At 45.3% G+C, this 15763-nt stretch overlaps 1 protein-coding gene across 4 annotated transcripts in view; it reads left to right on the top strand.

Moving 5' to 3' along the window:
• Positions 1–15763, top strand: part of LOC141133431 (venom factor-like) — a 681995-nt gene that overhangs the window by 543263 nt on the left and 122969 nt on the right. For all 4 annotated transcript variants that reach the window (XM_073622818.1, XM_073622817.1, XM_073622816.1 and 1 more), the window contains 2 exons: positions 9090–9177; positions 9260–9349. In XM_073622818.1, coding sequence (XP_073478919.1) covers positions 9090–9177; positions 9260–9349 — 178 coding nt within the window. The remainder of the gene's footprint in view (positions 1–9089; positions 9178–9259; positions 9350–15763) is intronic.

Here is a 15763-nt window from a genome sequence, read left to right as displayed (position 1 = left end):
ATTTTTTTGCGAGATCTGCACAGTGTTCAGCTAAAACTACAAGTTAGTGTGGTGCGTCCTCCTCACAGTGTTCAGCTAAACCTACAAGTTATTTTTTTGCGAGCTCTGCACAGTGTTCATCTAAAGCTACAAGTTAGTGTAGTGCGTCCTGCTCACAGTGTTCAGCTAAAACTACAAGTTAGTGTAATGAGACCTCTGCACAGTGTTCATCTAAAACTACAAGTTAGTGTAGTGCATCCTGCTCACAGTGTTCAGCTAAAACTACAAGTTAGTGTAGTGAGACCTCTGCACAGTGTTCATCTAAAGCTACAAGTTAGTGCAGTGCGTCCTGCTCACAGTGTTCAGCTAAAACTACAAGTTAGTGTGGTGCGTCCTCCTCACAGTGTTCAGCTAAACCTACAAGTTATTTTTTTGCAAGCTCTGCACAGTGTTCAGCTAAAATTACAAGTTAGTGTGGTGCGTCCTCCTCACAGTGTTCAGCTAAACCTACAAGTTATTTTTTGTGAGCTCTGCACAGTGTTCAGCTAAAGCTACCTGTAGAAGGTTGGTAGTGTTTTCCTGATCCTATCACTACCGCAGGCAGTTAAATAAGCTGCAAGTTATTTTTTGGTGAGCTCTGCACAGTGTTCACCTAAAGCTACCTGTAGAAGGTTGGTGGTGTTTTCCTGATTTTATCACTACCGCAGGCAGCTAAAAAAGCTACAAGTTAGTGTAGTGCGTCCTGCTCACAGTGTTCAGCTAAAACTACAAGTTAGTGTAGTGAGACCTCTGCACAGTGTTCATCTAAAGCTACAAGTTAGTGCAGTGCGTCCTGCTCACAGTGTTCAGCTAAAACTACAAATTAGTGTGGTGCGTCCTGCTCACAGTGTTCAGCTAAACCTACAAGTTATTTTTTTGCGAGCTCTGCACAATGTTCATCTAAAGTTACAAGTTAGTGTAGTGCGTCCTACTCACAGTGTTCAGCTAAAACTACAAGTTAGTGTAGTGAAACCTCTGCACAGTGTTCATCTAAAACTACAAGTTAGTGTAGTGCGTCCTGCTCACAGTGTTCAGCTAAAACTACAAGTTAGTGTAGTGAGACCTCTGCACAGTGTTCATCTAAAGCTACAAGTTAGTGTAGTGCGTCCTGCTCACAGTGTTCAGCTAAAACTACAAGTTAGTGTGGTGCGTCCTCCTTACAGTGTTCAGCTAAACCTACAAGTTATTTTTTTGCAAGCTCTACACAGTGTTCATCTAAAGCTACAAGTTAGTGTAGTGCGTCCTGCTCACAGTGTTCAGCTAAAACTACAAGTTAGTGTGGTGCGTCCTCCTTACAGTGTTCAGCTAAACCTACAAGTTATTTTTTTGCAAGCTCTACACAGTGTTCATCTAAAGCTACAAGTTAGTGTAGTGCGTCCTGCTCACAGTGTTCAGCTAAAACTACAAGTTAGTGTAGTGAGACCTCTGCACAGTGTTCATCTAAAGCTACAAGTTAGTGCAGTGCGTCCTGCTCACAGTGTTCAGCTAAAACTACAAGTTAGTGTGGTGCATCCTTCTCACAGTGTTCAGCTAAACCTACAAGTTATTTTTTTGCGAGCTCTGCACAGTGTTCAGCTAAAACTACAAGTTAGTGTGGTGCGTCCTCCTCACAGTGTTCCGCTAAACCTACAAGTTATTTTTTTGCGAGCTCTGCACAGTGTTCATCTAAAGCTACAAGTTAGTGTAGTGCGTCCTGCTCACATTGTTCAGCTAAAACTACAAGTTAGTGTAATGAGACCTCTGCACAGTGTTCATCTAAAACTACAAGTTAGTGTAGTGCATCCTGCTCACAGTGTTCAGCTAAAACTACAAGTTAGTGTAGTGAGACCTGTGCACAGTGTTCATCTAAAGCTACAAGTTAGTGCAGTGCGTCCTGCTCACAGTGTTCAGCTAAAACTACAAGTTAGTGTGGTGCGTCCTCCTCACAGTGTTCAGCTAAACCTACAAGTTATTTTTTTGCAAGCTCTGCACAGTGTTCAGCTAAAACTACAAGTTAGTGTGGTGCGTCCTCCTCACAGTGTTCAGCTAAACCTACAAGTTATTTTTTGTGAGCTCTGCACAGTGTTCAGCTAAAGCTACCTGTAGAAGGTTGGTAGTGTTTTCCTGATCCTATCACTACCGCAGGCAGTTAAATAAGCTGCAAGTTATTTTTTGGTGAGCTCTGCACAGTGTTCACCTAAAGCTACCTGTAGAAGGTTGGTGGTGTTTTCCTGATTCTATCACTACCGCAGGCAGCTAAAAAAGCTACAAGTTAGTTTTTTGCGAGCTCTGCACAGTGTTCAGCTAAAGCTACTTGTAGAAGGTTGGTGGTGTTCTCATACTACAGGCAGGCAGTTGATTTTGCTAGCTGTAGTATCAGTGTATATATATATAAATATATATATATATATATATTTATATATATATATATATATATATATCCCAGCTTAGTGCAGCTACAGGCCATTAGTATGTCTGGAAGGCCAAGAAGGAGAGGCAGACAGTTACAAGCCGATAAAAGAGGGCAAGCAGGCTCTGTGTCTAGTGCTGGTCATGGAGACGGTGCATCCCCATCAGCACGTGGCCGTGGGACAGGCTTGGCCTTTTTTTCGCCAGCTGGCCGTGTTGAGCCGCAACATGCGGAAGACTTGGTCGAGTGGATGACCAAGCCGTCCTCATCCTCCTCATCCTCTCGCACCCATGCTCAGGGTACTTTGTCTGGCAAAGCAGCGCCCTCATCCCTTGGCTCAATGTCATCAGTGACTCCTTCCCTAGCCCCACCGTGTCCTCCTGAGGAGTCCCTCGAACTGTTTGACCACAGTGTTGGGTACATGCTCCAGGAGGATGCCCAGCGTTTGGAAGGCTCTGATGATGATACTGAGCTTGATGAATGCAGTAACATGAGCACGGACCGAGGGGGTGCCCAAGAAAGACAGCAATCTGGCAGTCATGCTCCCCCTGCTGCAGCATACTGACAGGTTTGCTCCAGTGATGTGGAGGGAGGGGATAATGAGGTCACTGACTCAACGTGGGTGCCTGATAGGAGAGAGGAGGAGGAGGAGGAGGAGGCGGCACATCACCAACAAGGCAGGATGCCCTCCAGGGGCCAGCCTAAGGGCAGCACACTGACTGCATCACAACCTAAAGCTCCACATGTGCAGGGCGCTGCAATCTCTGCGCGTTATTCGAAAAGTTCTTTGGTGTGGGCCTTTTTTGAGACGAGTGCATCAGATCACACCACTGCTATTTGCAACATATGTCTCAAGTGTATCTCGCGTGGCCAAAACATCTCCCGCTTGGGTACCACATGCTTGACCAGACATATGTTGACCTGCTATGCAGTTCGTTGGCAAGCATATCTAAAAGACCCACACCAAAGAACAAAGAGGACCTCTCCTTGCTTCTCATCAGCTGAGATCTCCAACCCCACTATACCTTCAGTCCTCTCTGAGACCTGCACTGAGAGGAATGAAGGTGTAGAATTAGGTGTGTCACAGCCAAGTACTTGAGGGCAATCTTCTTTCGGTACACCGACATCAGATTGTACCAGGCAAATTTCCCTGCCCCAGCTGCTGCACCGGCGAAAGAAGTTTGCTCCCAGCCATCCACATGCCCAGCGGTTAAATGCTAGCTTGGCAAAATTGCTAGGACTTCAACTGCTGCCTTTTCAGTTGGTAGACTCTGCCCCCTTCCGTGAGTTTGTGGAATGTGCGGTTCCTCAGTGGCAGGTACCCAAACGCCACTTTTTCTCACGGAAAGCGATTCCGGCTTTCTACCGGCATGTGGAAGGCAATGTCCATGCCTCACTGGACAGGGCAGTCAGCGGTAAGGTGCATATTACTGCTGACTCATAGTCCAGCAGGCATGGACAGGGACGTTACCTAAGTTTCACGGCGCATTGGGTAACTCTGCTGGCAGCTGGGAAGGATGCAGGACAAGGTGCAGTAGTGTTGGAGGTTGTTCCGCCACCACGCCTCCAAAATGCCACTACTAATGATTTTGACACACCTCTCTCCTTCACCCCCTCCTCTTCTTCTTCCTCCATGGCCTCTTCCTGTGCTTTGTCCTCGGAACCAGCGGTGCTCCGTAGCCGTTCAAGGGGCTACGCAAGTACGCAGGCCAAAAGATGCCATGCGGTGCTTGAGCTGGTGTGCTTGGGGGACAGGAGCCACACTTGGGCAGAGGTTCTGTCAGCTCTGCAGGGGCAGGTTCAGAGGTGGTTGACGCCATGCCAACTTAAGGCAGGAATGGTGGTTTGCGACAATGGCACCAACCTCCTCTCTGCCCTCCGACAGGGACAAATGACCCATGTGCCATGTTTGGCTCACGTCCTTAACTTGGTGGTGCAGCGGTTCTTGGGCAGGTACCCGGGCTTACAGGATGTCCTGAGGCAGGCCAGGAAAGTCTGTGTGCATTTCCGCCGGTCATATAATGCCAGTGCTCAGCTGGCGGACCTCCAAAAGGAGTTTAACCTGCCCAAGAACCGCCTAATCTGTGACATGCCTACCAGGTGGAACTCAACATTGGCCATGCTGCAGCGGCTGCACACACAGCAGAGGGCCATCAATGAGTTCCTGTGCAACTATGGCACCAGGACAGGGTCAGGGGAGCTTGTTTTTTTTCCCCACGCCAGTGGGCCATGATCAGGGATGCATGCACTGTCCTGTCACCATTTGAGCAGGCCACGAGGATGGTAAGCAGTGACAGTGCATGCATCAGGGACACTGTCCCCCTTGTCCACCTGTTGGAGCACACGCTGCGTGGAATAATGGACAGGGCACTTGAGGCAGAACAGAGGCAGGAAGAGGAGGACTTCCTTAGCTCTCAAGGCCCCCTTTATCCAGACAGTGTTCCTGCGTGCCTGCCGATCACACAGGAAGAGGACGAGGAGGAGGAGGAAGATTGTGTCAGTATGGAGGTGGAGCCTGGCACTCAGCATCAGCAGCAGTCTTTAAAGGATCAGTCCCAAGAAACACATGGACTTGTACGTGGCTGGGAGGAGGTGGCTGCGGACCATGTCGTCCTTAGTGACCCAGAGGACTCCGGACCGAATGCCTCAGCAAACCTACGCTGCATAGCCTCCCTGATCTTGCAAAGCCTGCGTAAGGATCCTCGTATTCGTAGTATCAAGGAGAAGGACCAATACTGGCTGGCAACCCTCCTTGATCCACGTTACAAGGATAAGGTTGTGGACCTTATCTTGCCATCGCAGAGGGAGCAGAGGATGAAACATCTTTGGGAGGCCTTGCGGAAAGGTCTGTGCAATGCGTTCCCAGAGACTGGGAGGTTACAAACTCCTGTTTCTGGACAATGTGTTGCTGAGGCTTCGGTCAGTCAAAGAAGGAGCGGTGGAGAAGGTGGCCGTTTGACCGATGCGTTCAGACAATTTTTTGGTCCGCAGTCCGAAGGTATGATCGTTTCCAGCAACCATCGCCAGCGTCTGTTTTACATGGTGCAGGAATACCTAGGGGCAAGATCTGACTTGGACACCTTTCCCACCGAAAATCCTCTGGGTTACTGGGTCTTGAGGATGGATCACTGGCCAGAGCTTGCACAGTATGCAATTGAGCTACTGGCCTGTCCTGCATCCAGTGTTCTTTCGGAACGCACATTCAGTGCTGCTGGAGGCTTTGTAACCGATCACAGGGTGCGTCTGTCCACCGACTCGGTCGATCGACTGACCTTCATAAACACGAATCAGTCTTGGATCACCACCAGCTACCAAGCACCTGATGTTGATGTAAATTAATCATTTTTTTTGAAATCTCAGATCCCTTCAAAGACTGCCTATGCTGATGCTGAGTGACTATCCCTGAGTAATTATCCTCTTCCTCCTCAATGATCACGCTGATAGCTTGTAAGAACATTTTTGGTTCTGGGCACCACCACCAGTGCCTAAGGCCCAATTTTTCAGCCCCTGTTTAACAGGAGCGTGTAATTACAATTTTTGATGCAATACTTTGCAGCAGGGCTCGTTTCTGCGTTCCAACTAGAGTATCTTTGAGGGGTTGCAGTGTTGTGGCACCAGCACCAGTGCCTAAGGCCCAATTTTTCAGCCCCTGTTTAACAGGGGCGTGTAATTACAATTTTTGATGCAGTACTTTGCAGCAGGGCTCATTTCTGCGTTCCAACTAGAGTATCTGTGAGGGGTTGCAGTGTTGTGGCACCAGCACCAGTTCCTATGGCCCAATTTTTCAGCCCCTGTTTAACAGGGGCGTGTAATTACAATTTTTGATGCAATACTTTGCAGCAGGGCTCGTTCCTGCGTTCCAACTAGAGTGTCTGTGAGGGGTTGCAGTGTTGTGGCACCAGCACCAGTGCCTAAGGCCTAATTTTTCAGCCCCTGTTCAACAGGGGCATGTAATTACAATTCTTGATCTAATATTTCACGCAGGGCCCATTTCTGCACCCACCAAGAGCGAGTGAGGACTTACAGTGTTGTGGCACTAGCACCACCACCACCACCAAAGGCCCAATTTTTCTGCCCTTGTTCAACAGGGGCATGTAATTACAATTCTTGATCTAATATTTCACAGCAGGGCCCTGTGAGGGCTTAGAGTGTTGTGGCCACAACAACACCTAAGGCCCAAATTTCTGCTGAGTATATAGGGCAGGCCCGTACTTTCAAACATCTAACTTACAAACAACTCCTACTTGCAAACGGAAGGAGACAACAGGAAGTGAGATGAAATCTACCCCTAGGAAGGGAAATTCTCTCCTGTAAGAGTTAATATGGGAAAAACATTTCTCCTTTACACTGATGGTTTCCAATCCTTGTTCCACAAAAAAACCCACATTTTCAAAAAACATTTGTCATTGGGACAAAAAGTGAGGTGAAATCTTCTGAAGAGGAGGACAGACAGCAAAACAAATGTCACAGGGGTGATAACCCTTCCCTATGTTTTCCAAAAAGCTTAAAAAAGATTTTTTGGCTCGAGCTAAACACGTTAAAAATTTACCCGTTCAAAATTACAAACAGATTCTACTTAACAACAAACCTACAGTCCCTGTCTTGTTTACACCTTTCTTTATTTTAATTTGGGTGCGGGGATCCCCTTAATATCCATACAAGACCCAAAGGGCCTGGTAATGGACTGGGGGGTACCCATGCCGTTTGTCTCACTGATTTTCATCCATATTGCCAGGACCCGACATTACATTAAAGCTGCAAGCAGTTTTAAATGACTTTTTTTCCTTTAAAAATGACATTTTGTGCAGGGACTGTTCTAAGCACGGGAAACACACGCCACTTTACAGGCATACTATAGACACCCCTCAGGTACGATATTTAAAGGAATATTTCACTTTTTTTTTTTTACTTTAAGCATCATTAAAATCACTGCTCCTAAAAAAACGGCCGTTTTTAAAAGTTTTTTTTGCATTGATACATGTCCCCTAAGGGAGGGCCCGGGTCCCCAAACCCTTTTCAGGACAATACCATGCAAATTAGCCTTTAAAATGAGCACTTTTGATTTTGAACGTTCGAGTCCCATAGACATCAATGGGGTTCTAACGTTCGTGCAAATTTTCGGTCCGTTCGCAGGTTCTGGTGCGAACCGAACCGGGGGGTGTTCGGCTCATCCCTAGTGGCCACCTTAATTTTATCAGACATATATCAATACATCATAGACGTTTTTTGATTTCCAGTCCTATTTCTTAGTAAAATATTTACAATATTCTACCAGTCCTAGCCAACCTAGCGGGGACACTTATACAATTATTCTTCCTATTATATTTAGACAAGCTATTTGACCTTACCGGATTCTGGAGTCTGGTCAAGCCTTTTCCTTGCTCGAGCTGAACTTGGACATCAAAAAAGATCTTTCAATCGATTGGTTAAATCAAGACACCACACACAGTTGGATATCCATAAATACAAATGTATTGTACCATTTCACATGTTATATAGGGCAACAATCATTTATCAGTAGGGGCAAATAAAGGGGCGGTCCCTTAGTTTATCCAATCACAAGAGTACAGGTATCACAAGTTACATATCACAAGTTATCACAAGTTATATTTTATATGACATGTGTGTATTTGCATAATACTCTGCTCAATGACATGCCTAAAAGTACCCAAAAATGTTCTTTGTCTAAATATACCTTTTTAGCTTAAATTCCGAGAAAATGAATAATATGGGAATAACCTTTGTAAAATAGTCTACGGTCATATACCATTGGCTTTAGGCCAGATGTGCGGTGAGCTAACTAGCTAGTTCCCTTATATCTCTTAAAAGGTTAACTTCCCTATTTTCCTTGCTAGTAAATTTCCATTTTGACATTATAAAAGCCTTGCTATAGCATTTCACATAAAAAAAGTTCAAAAGTTCAAAAGTTCAGGCCCATTATCTAAAGTATATAGTGAACCAAAGTGCAGCCATTTTCCTTACACTTTCCTTTTCTAACATCTCTCTTTTCTTTCCTGTTTACTTCATCTTTTGATTCCTGTTTTCTTTCCATTCTCTTTCTTTTCATTCCCTTTCCTTCAGTTTGCTTTTCTTTCTCATTCTTTTCCCTTTTTTCTATTTCCTTCTCTAATGCCGCGTACACACGAGCGGACTTTACGGCGGACTTTGCCCGGCGGACTGGATTTCGTCGGACAATTCGATGTGTGTGGGCTCCAGCGGACTTTGTTTTCTCAAAAGTTGGACGGACTTAGATTTTAAACTTGTTTAAAATTTATCCGTTGAAATCGAGTCCGGTCGAAAAGTCCGCTCGTCTGTATGCTAGTTCGACGGACAAAAAGGCACGCTAGGGCAGCTATTGGCTACTGGCTATGAACTTCCTTGTTTTAGTCCGGTCGTACGTCATCACGTACGAATTCGACGGACTTTGGTGGATTGTGTGTAGGCAAGTCCGTTCATTCACAAAGTCCGTCGGAAAGTACGTCGAAAAATCCGCCGGGCAAAGTCCGCCGTAAAGTCCGACCGTGTGTACGCGGCATTACTCTTCTTTCCTTTTCCTTTCTCTTTCCCTTGTTTTAATGTATTTCTCTTTTCTTTTCCTTGACCTCCCTTCCTTTTCCCCCCTTTTTAAAGAAGTACCTGTACTTCTACCTTACGATAATCAGCTACTTTCACATTTTTGTAGGTTTTTGAAAGACCAAGATGCCACCATGTCTATTATTGACATTTCCATGATGACTGGGTTTGCCCCAGACGTTGAAAGCCTTAGTAAGGTGAGTTTCCTGGAGCAAGAACAAGAAAAGGTTTACCTCATTTTTGTATTTTACTAACAATGCACTTTATTCTCAATCACAGCTCTCTAAACCTGTGGACAAGTATATCTCCAAATTTGAGATTAACAAGGGAGCAACAGAGAAGAGTACACTTCTGTTATACCTGGATAAGGTGAGAAAATACATTATTGTATCATTTCTTAATTGTCCAACTGCTTAGCTAGATAGAAAACTAGTGTATATTCAGCAAGTATGTAATATGAACGATCATTTTAAAATGTATCTGAAAGTAAATACATGTAGTGACACTTTTTTTGGTTTCTGTGACATTTTCACAACTGTGCTTTAGACAGAACAAAAAAATCTGTTTCATTTTGATTAGTTATTTACATAAATTTGTTTAGTTAAATTTGTTGAATTAATTTGTTTTGTTTATTCAAATTCTAATCATTTTGAATTTTCCGAATTCTGTCAAATTGAACTCTGAAAAAATTTGAATCAATTGCATTCAAATCAAATTCCATTCTAAATCAAATTTATTCTATTTGAAATTTGAATTTTGGAAGATTATATTCTTATATTCTTTCTATTCCATTCTAGTCTATTGTTTTTTTCTATTCTATTCTTTTATTTTCTATTCTTTTATTTTCTATTACCGTATATACTCGAGTATTAGTCGTTCCGAATATAAGTCGAGGCCCTAATTTACCACAAAAAAATGGGAAAAACTTAGTGACCCGAGTATAAGACGAGGGTGAGACATGTACAGCCACTGTAAGTGGAAAAGAGGGTCAACAATGCCCATTTGCAGCCTCACTGCGCCCATTTGCATGCCTCACTGAGCCCATTTGCAGCCATAGGTCCCCCAAACTTCAAACTCAGTAGTTAAGGGTTCCTAGATGCCCCCTAGCTGCAGCCAAAATTTGGGGTCTCTTAACCCAAAGGGTCCCAAAATGACATTGCTGCAGATGGATACAGTTGACCGAATTTGGGGCCCCGTATCTTGGGGCCACTTAATGCTAAGAACCCCAAATTTGGTGTGCAAACCCAGTGGAACTAGCACCATAAAGATACAGGGCCCCAAAAATCGGTTCAGAAAATGTCAAGCACTTTTCTGTAGCAGAGAATGACATTTTCTGAACCGGGTTTGGGGCCCTGTATCTTGGGGCCACTTGGTGCTAGGAACTTCATCTTTGGACATGTTATGGTACCAGTTCCACTGGGTTTGCACACCAAATTTGGGGTTCCTAGCACTAAGTGGCCCTGAGATACGGGGCCCCAAAGTCGGTTCAGAAAATGTCAAGCACTTTTCTGCAGCAGAGAATGACATTTTCCGAAACCGATTTTGGGGCCCCGTATCTCGGGGCCACTTAGTGCTAGGAATTCCATCAAATTTGGGGTTCCTAGCACCAAGTGGCCCTGAGATACGGGGCCCCAAAGTCGGTTCGGAAAATGACATTTTTTGCTGCAGAAAAGTGCTTGACTCCAGTATAAGTCGAGGGGGGCACTTTCAGCACAAAAAAATGTGCTGAAAAACTCGACTCATACTCGAGTATATACGGTATACTGTATTGCTTTCTATTCTATTCAAATTCAAAATTTATTCTTTGTCAAATTCGAGTTTTGGAAAACGGTTATATTGTTATATTTTTTTCTATTCTATTCTATTCTATTTTCTGTTGTCTGTTTTATTCTAATATTTTATTTTATTTTCTATTATTTTCTTGTCTATTCTATTCTGTTATATTCAAATTTATTATATTCAAAATTTGAATTTCAGAAGCTGGTTATATTCTTTCTATTATATTCTATTGTTTTTTTCTATTCTAATCAATTCTAATCTTTTATTTTTTTTATCCTATGCTAATCTATTCTTTTCTATTCTATTCAAATTCAAATTAATTATATTCAAATTTTGGGAAATGGTTTGATTCTATTCTATTCTATTCTATTATTTCTTGAATTCTATTCTGTACGAATTTGAATGTATTCTATTTGAAATTCGAATTTTGTAAGAAAGTTATATTCTTTCTATATTATTCTATTCTTTTCTATACTTGTTTTCTTTTCTATACTATTCTGTGCTTTCTATTTTATTCTACTTATTTTCTATTCTATTATTTTGTATTCTGTTCTGTATTCTGTTCCTTCCTATTGTATTCTAATTAAAATGTATTCTATTTGAAATTCGAATTTCAGAATATGGTTATATTTTTTTTATTCTATTCTATTCTATTTTTTTATTTTTATTTTATTTTCTATTTTTCTATTCCTTTTTTTCTACTTTATTTAATTCTGTTCTTTTATTCTCTATTCTATTTTGTTTTATTTTATCCCTTTATTTTCTAATCTATTTTTTTTTTGTTCTATTTTTTCTATTCTTTTATTTTGTATTCTGTTCTGTTTTACTCTATAATATTCTATTTTATTGTGTATTCTATTTAGTATTCTATTCCTTTGTTTTCTATTCTATTTTATTCTCTTCAGAAATTTGAATTAGATTAGAAAATGATTAAAATTGAATTCGAAAACTATTCTAATTCGATTTGAAAACTATTCTAATTTCGTCAAAAATTTTGTTTCTCCACTTTGGATTCATTTAAATTTGCTACTATTGTAATATGGAAATTTGAATACATCCGAATTTCCGAATAACTAAAAATTTGTCTGAATTTAAATTCAGAACAAAAAGAACAGCACATGTCTACTGTGCTTCACAAACATTTGTAAGTACTTTATTTAGCGGTTAAAATAGTATCAGGTCATGCAGTGAATGTTATTGTTGAACAACTGCAGTGCTGAGATAAGTGAATTACAAAATAAGCCATACAGTGTGTGTGTTTTTGATCACTATAAGCTAGGTCACAGCTGTGCATTGACATAAAATGAGCAGCAAAGCATGGATACTGTATAAGTTTGCAATAACAAATACAAAAATTAGCATATGTCTAGATAAGTACTGGCAAATACAAAGAGTGAATAAGTGTTCTAATTTAAATGTTGATTTGTGCATTGTCATACCACCTTAGACCCAGCAGTGTGGACAGTATGGTCACCTGCTGACTTAGCACTATCAACAGGCTGCTTAACCTTTCAGTAAGACACAGAAGTTGAATTCAATACAATTTTATTTCAGCTAATTGTACTACAGGGGATGTTTTTTACAGTCTTTTGAAATGTAAGAAGAGAATGACATGAAACTGTGAGGGCCTACCTAGGACTGAACTAACTAGCGCTAAATAGGAGGAGAGGACAGTGGGAGATACTAAATCACATTACTAAACAAGTTGTAGTGGTCCAAAACTGCTGTTAGATGTCAGCATACATCAAACAATAATATCCTGATTAGGCATGAGCTGAACACCCCCCTGTTCGGTTCGCACCAGAACTTGCGAACAGGCAAACAAATTTGTTCGAACACGCGAACACCATTAAAGTCTATGGGACACGAACATGAATAATCAAAAGTGCTAATTTTAAAGGCTTATATGCACGTTATTGTCATAAAAAGTGTTTGGGAACCTGGGACCTGCCCCAGGGGACATGGATCAATGCAAAAAAAAAAGTTTTAAAAACGGTCGGGAGCGGTGATTTTAATAATGCTTAAAGTCAAACAATAAAAGTGTAATATTCCTTTAAAGTTCGTACCTGGGGGTGTCTATAGTATGCCTGTAAAGGGGCGCATGCTTCCCGTGTTTAGAACAGTCTGACAGCAAAATGACATTTCAAAGGAAAAAAAGTCATTCAAAACTACTAGCGGCTATTAACCACCTCAATACAGGCAGGGGTGGACTGACAACACTCGGGGCCCCCGGTCCAAATAAAGCAAGGGCCCCCTGTCAAACCCCAGCCATGACCCACCCCTGACCCCGCCCATGGCTCACCCCGCCCCTACATTTTGAACAAAGTACAATTTCTGCCTTTTTTTACTGGACCTGGAGGGGGGTCTCTCTAACAGTGTCCATTAGAGAGAGTCCCCCACAGGTCCCATTAGAGACTACAAAGGGGAATTATGGGACCTGGAGGGGGCCTCTTTCTAACGGAGTGTACAGTGAACACCTTCATTCACTCTGGTCCTCAAGGGTCTACCTCCTTGTGCCATGACTCTCACCCCTGCCCCAACCTCTCACAAAGTAAAAATAAAATTGGCACTGTGTAGCACTCCTCTTACCTTAACTATTAGTACTCTAGCTGTGGCTGGCTCCCGCATCCTCTGTGACTGGCTCCTGTGGGTGGGTGGCTGGCTGGCACCCTACTGTGGCTGGCTAGCTGGCTCCCTGGTGTGGGGGGGTCACTGTGGGTGGCTGGCTGGCCCTGCTGTGGGTGGGTCTCCGTGGGTGGCTGGCTGGCACCCTGGCCCTGCTGTGGGTGGGTCAGAGTGGGTGGTTTGATGGCACCCTGGTCCTGCTGTGGGTGGCTGGGGGTGTCCTCTCCTCTTCCGCCGTTTCGGGCACTGTTTGCTGAGGCGAGGGAGGGACTTGGAGGGAGACTGCGGCCCCTATCCGGGACGGTAGAACTAGAGGGTTTGCAGCAGGCCCAGTGCGCAGCGGCGTGCAGCGCAATGGGTAATGATATTGTGTGCGGGTCTTCTCTGTTTCCATTTGAGAGCCTATGTTGGAAAGAGCCCCCCCATCAATGCAGCCTCACCAGTGCCCATGAAAGCAGCCTCACCAGTGCATGGGGGTTAGAGAGGAGAGCTGCCGGATCACACAGAGCGGGTATCTCTTGCTGTGACACCTGGCGACCGCTGTCATCCAATGTCCCACCTCTTTTGATAGACGTCACATGTCCCCTGGCATTGGACCAGTGTGATGTCTGTCAAAGGAGCCAGGGGGCGGGACATCGGATGACAGCGGTCGCCGGGTAAGCAGGAGATCCCCGATCTGTGTGATTAGAGAGCGCTCACCCTCCCCCTTACCATCCAAGCAGTGGCATCACTAGAGTTAGTGTCACCTGGTGTGGTAAAACATGGTGTCACACCCCCCCACCCCCGGGGCACTGAGCAGGCTAGTGCATCGGCGTGGCTCTCCTCTCAGCCTGCCACAGTAGATGGAGCCAGGATGGAAACGGGGTGGTGGATGGAGCCAGGATGGGAACGGGGGGTTGGTGGATGGAGCCGGGATGGGAACGGGGGGTGGTGGATGGAGCCGGGATGGGAACGGGGGGTGGTGGATGGAGCCGGGATGGGAACGGGGGGTGGTGGATGGAGCCAGGATGGGAACGGGGGGTGGTGGATGGAGCCGGGATGGGAACGGGGGGTGGTGGATGGAGCCGGGATGGGAACGGGGGGTGGTGGATGGAGCCAGGATGGGAACGGGGGGTGGTGGATGGAGCCGGGATAGAAACAGGGGGTGGTGGATGGAGCCGGGATGGGAACGGGGGGTGGTGGATGGAGCTGGAGTGGAATGGCAGATGGTGGATGGAGCTGGAATGGGTTTGGGGGGTGGATGGATCCGGTATGGGATCGGGGGGTTAGATGGAGCCAGGATGGGAGCAGGGTGGTGGATGGCACTGGGATGGAATGGGGGGTGAGGGAGGATGGAGCTAGGATGAGATCTGTGATTTGGGAGGGGGGTAAAGGATGATATGTGCCACGGGATGCTTTTCAAGAGGGGGTAAGAAGGGCCTGGGCAGGTAACAATTGTGCTGCCAGGAGTGATTCTAGGGAGGGGAAGGGGGGTGGGGGATAGGATATGTGCTAGGTGGTGTTTTGAGAGGGGAGAGGAATTGTGCTGGGGGGGTCAAACTTCAAATCTGCCCCCCTCCTTCTAATACAAGTCCTCTCTAACCCAAAACATGCCCCTCCCGCTTTCCTGTACACAACTCCCCCTTCCACATCGCGTGCAGCTAAGGGATATCGGAAGTGAAAAAGGGAGCCGTGGTGCTCAGTGTCAATCCGACTCTGAGCCTGGTGTCACCCGTGGTCGCCCCCCCTTCCAATAGCGACAGACCTCTTATGGCAGGTGTCCTTCCTCCCCCGCTCTTGCTCCCGGCTGCGTGCGTGAATGTAAGAGCCGAGGAGGAGGCTGTTTGTCAATGTCTCTACTCTCTGCCTCACTCCCTCGTCCCTCCTCCCCCATTCTCCCTCACACAACTCCCCCTTCCACATCGCGTGCAGCTAAGGGATATCGGAAGGGAAAAAGGGAGCCGTGGTGCCCAGTGTCAATCCGACTCCGAGCCTGGTGTCACCCGTGGTCGCCCCCCCCTTCAATAGCGACGCCAGCAGCGCTGGGGCCCGGGTGAGCCCGAAATGATGGTCGCAGGGGCCCGCGGGAGCACTGATGGTCGCAGGGGTCCGCGGCCGAACTGACCGACTGGTCAGTCTGCCCCTTAATACAGGGCACTTTCACCCTCTTCCTGCCCAAGCCATTTTTCAGTTTTCAGTTTTCAGCACGAGACGAGAGAACTCCCCCCCCTCCTGATCCGTACCAGGCCACATGCCCTCAACATTGGGAGGGTAGCCCCCCAAAACACCTTGACCATGTTGATGAGGAGAAGGGCCTCATCCCCATAACCCTTGCCCGGTGGTTGTGGGAGTCTGCGGGCGGGGGGGCTTATCAGAATCCGGAAGCCACCTTTAACAAGG

This window comes from Aquarana catesbeiana, linkage group LG03, assembly GCF_042186555.1.
Source record: "Aquarana catesbeiana isolate 2022-GZ linkage group LG03, ASM4218655v1, whole genome shotgun sequence".
NCBI classification, from domain to species: Eukaryota; Metazoa; Chordata; class Amphibia; order Anura; family Ranidae; genus Aquarana; species Aquarana catesbeiana.
This window is presented reverse-complemented; position numbering and strand designations above follow the sequence as displayed.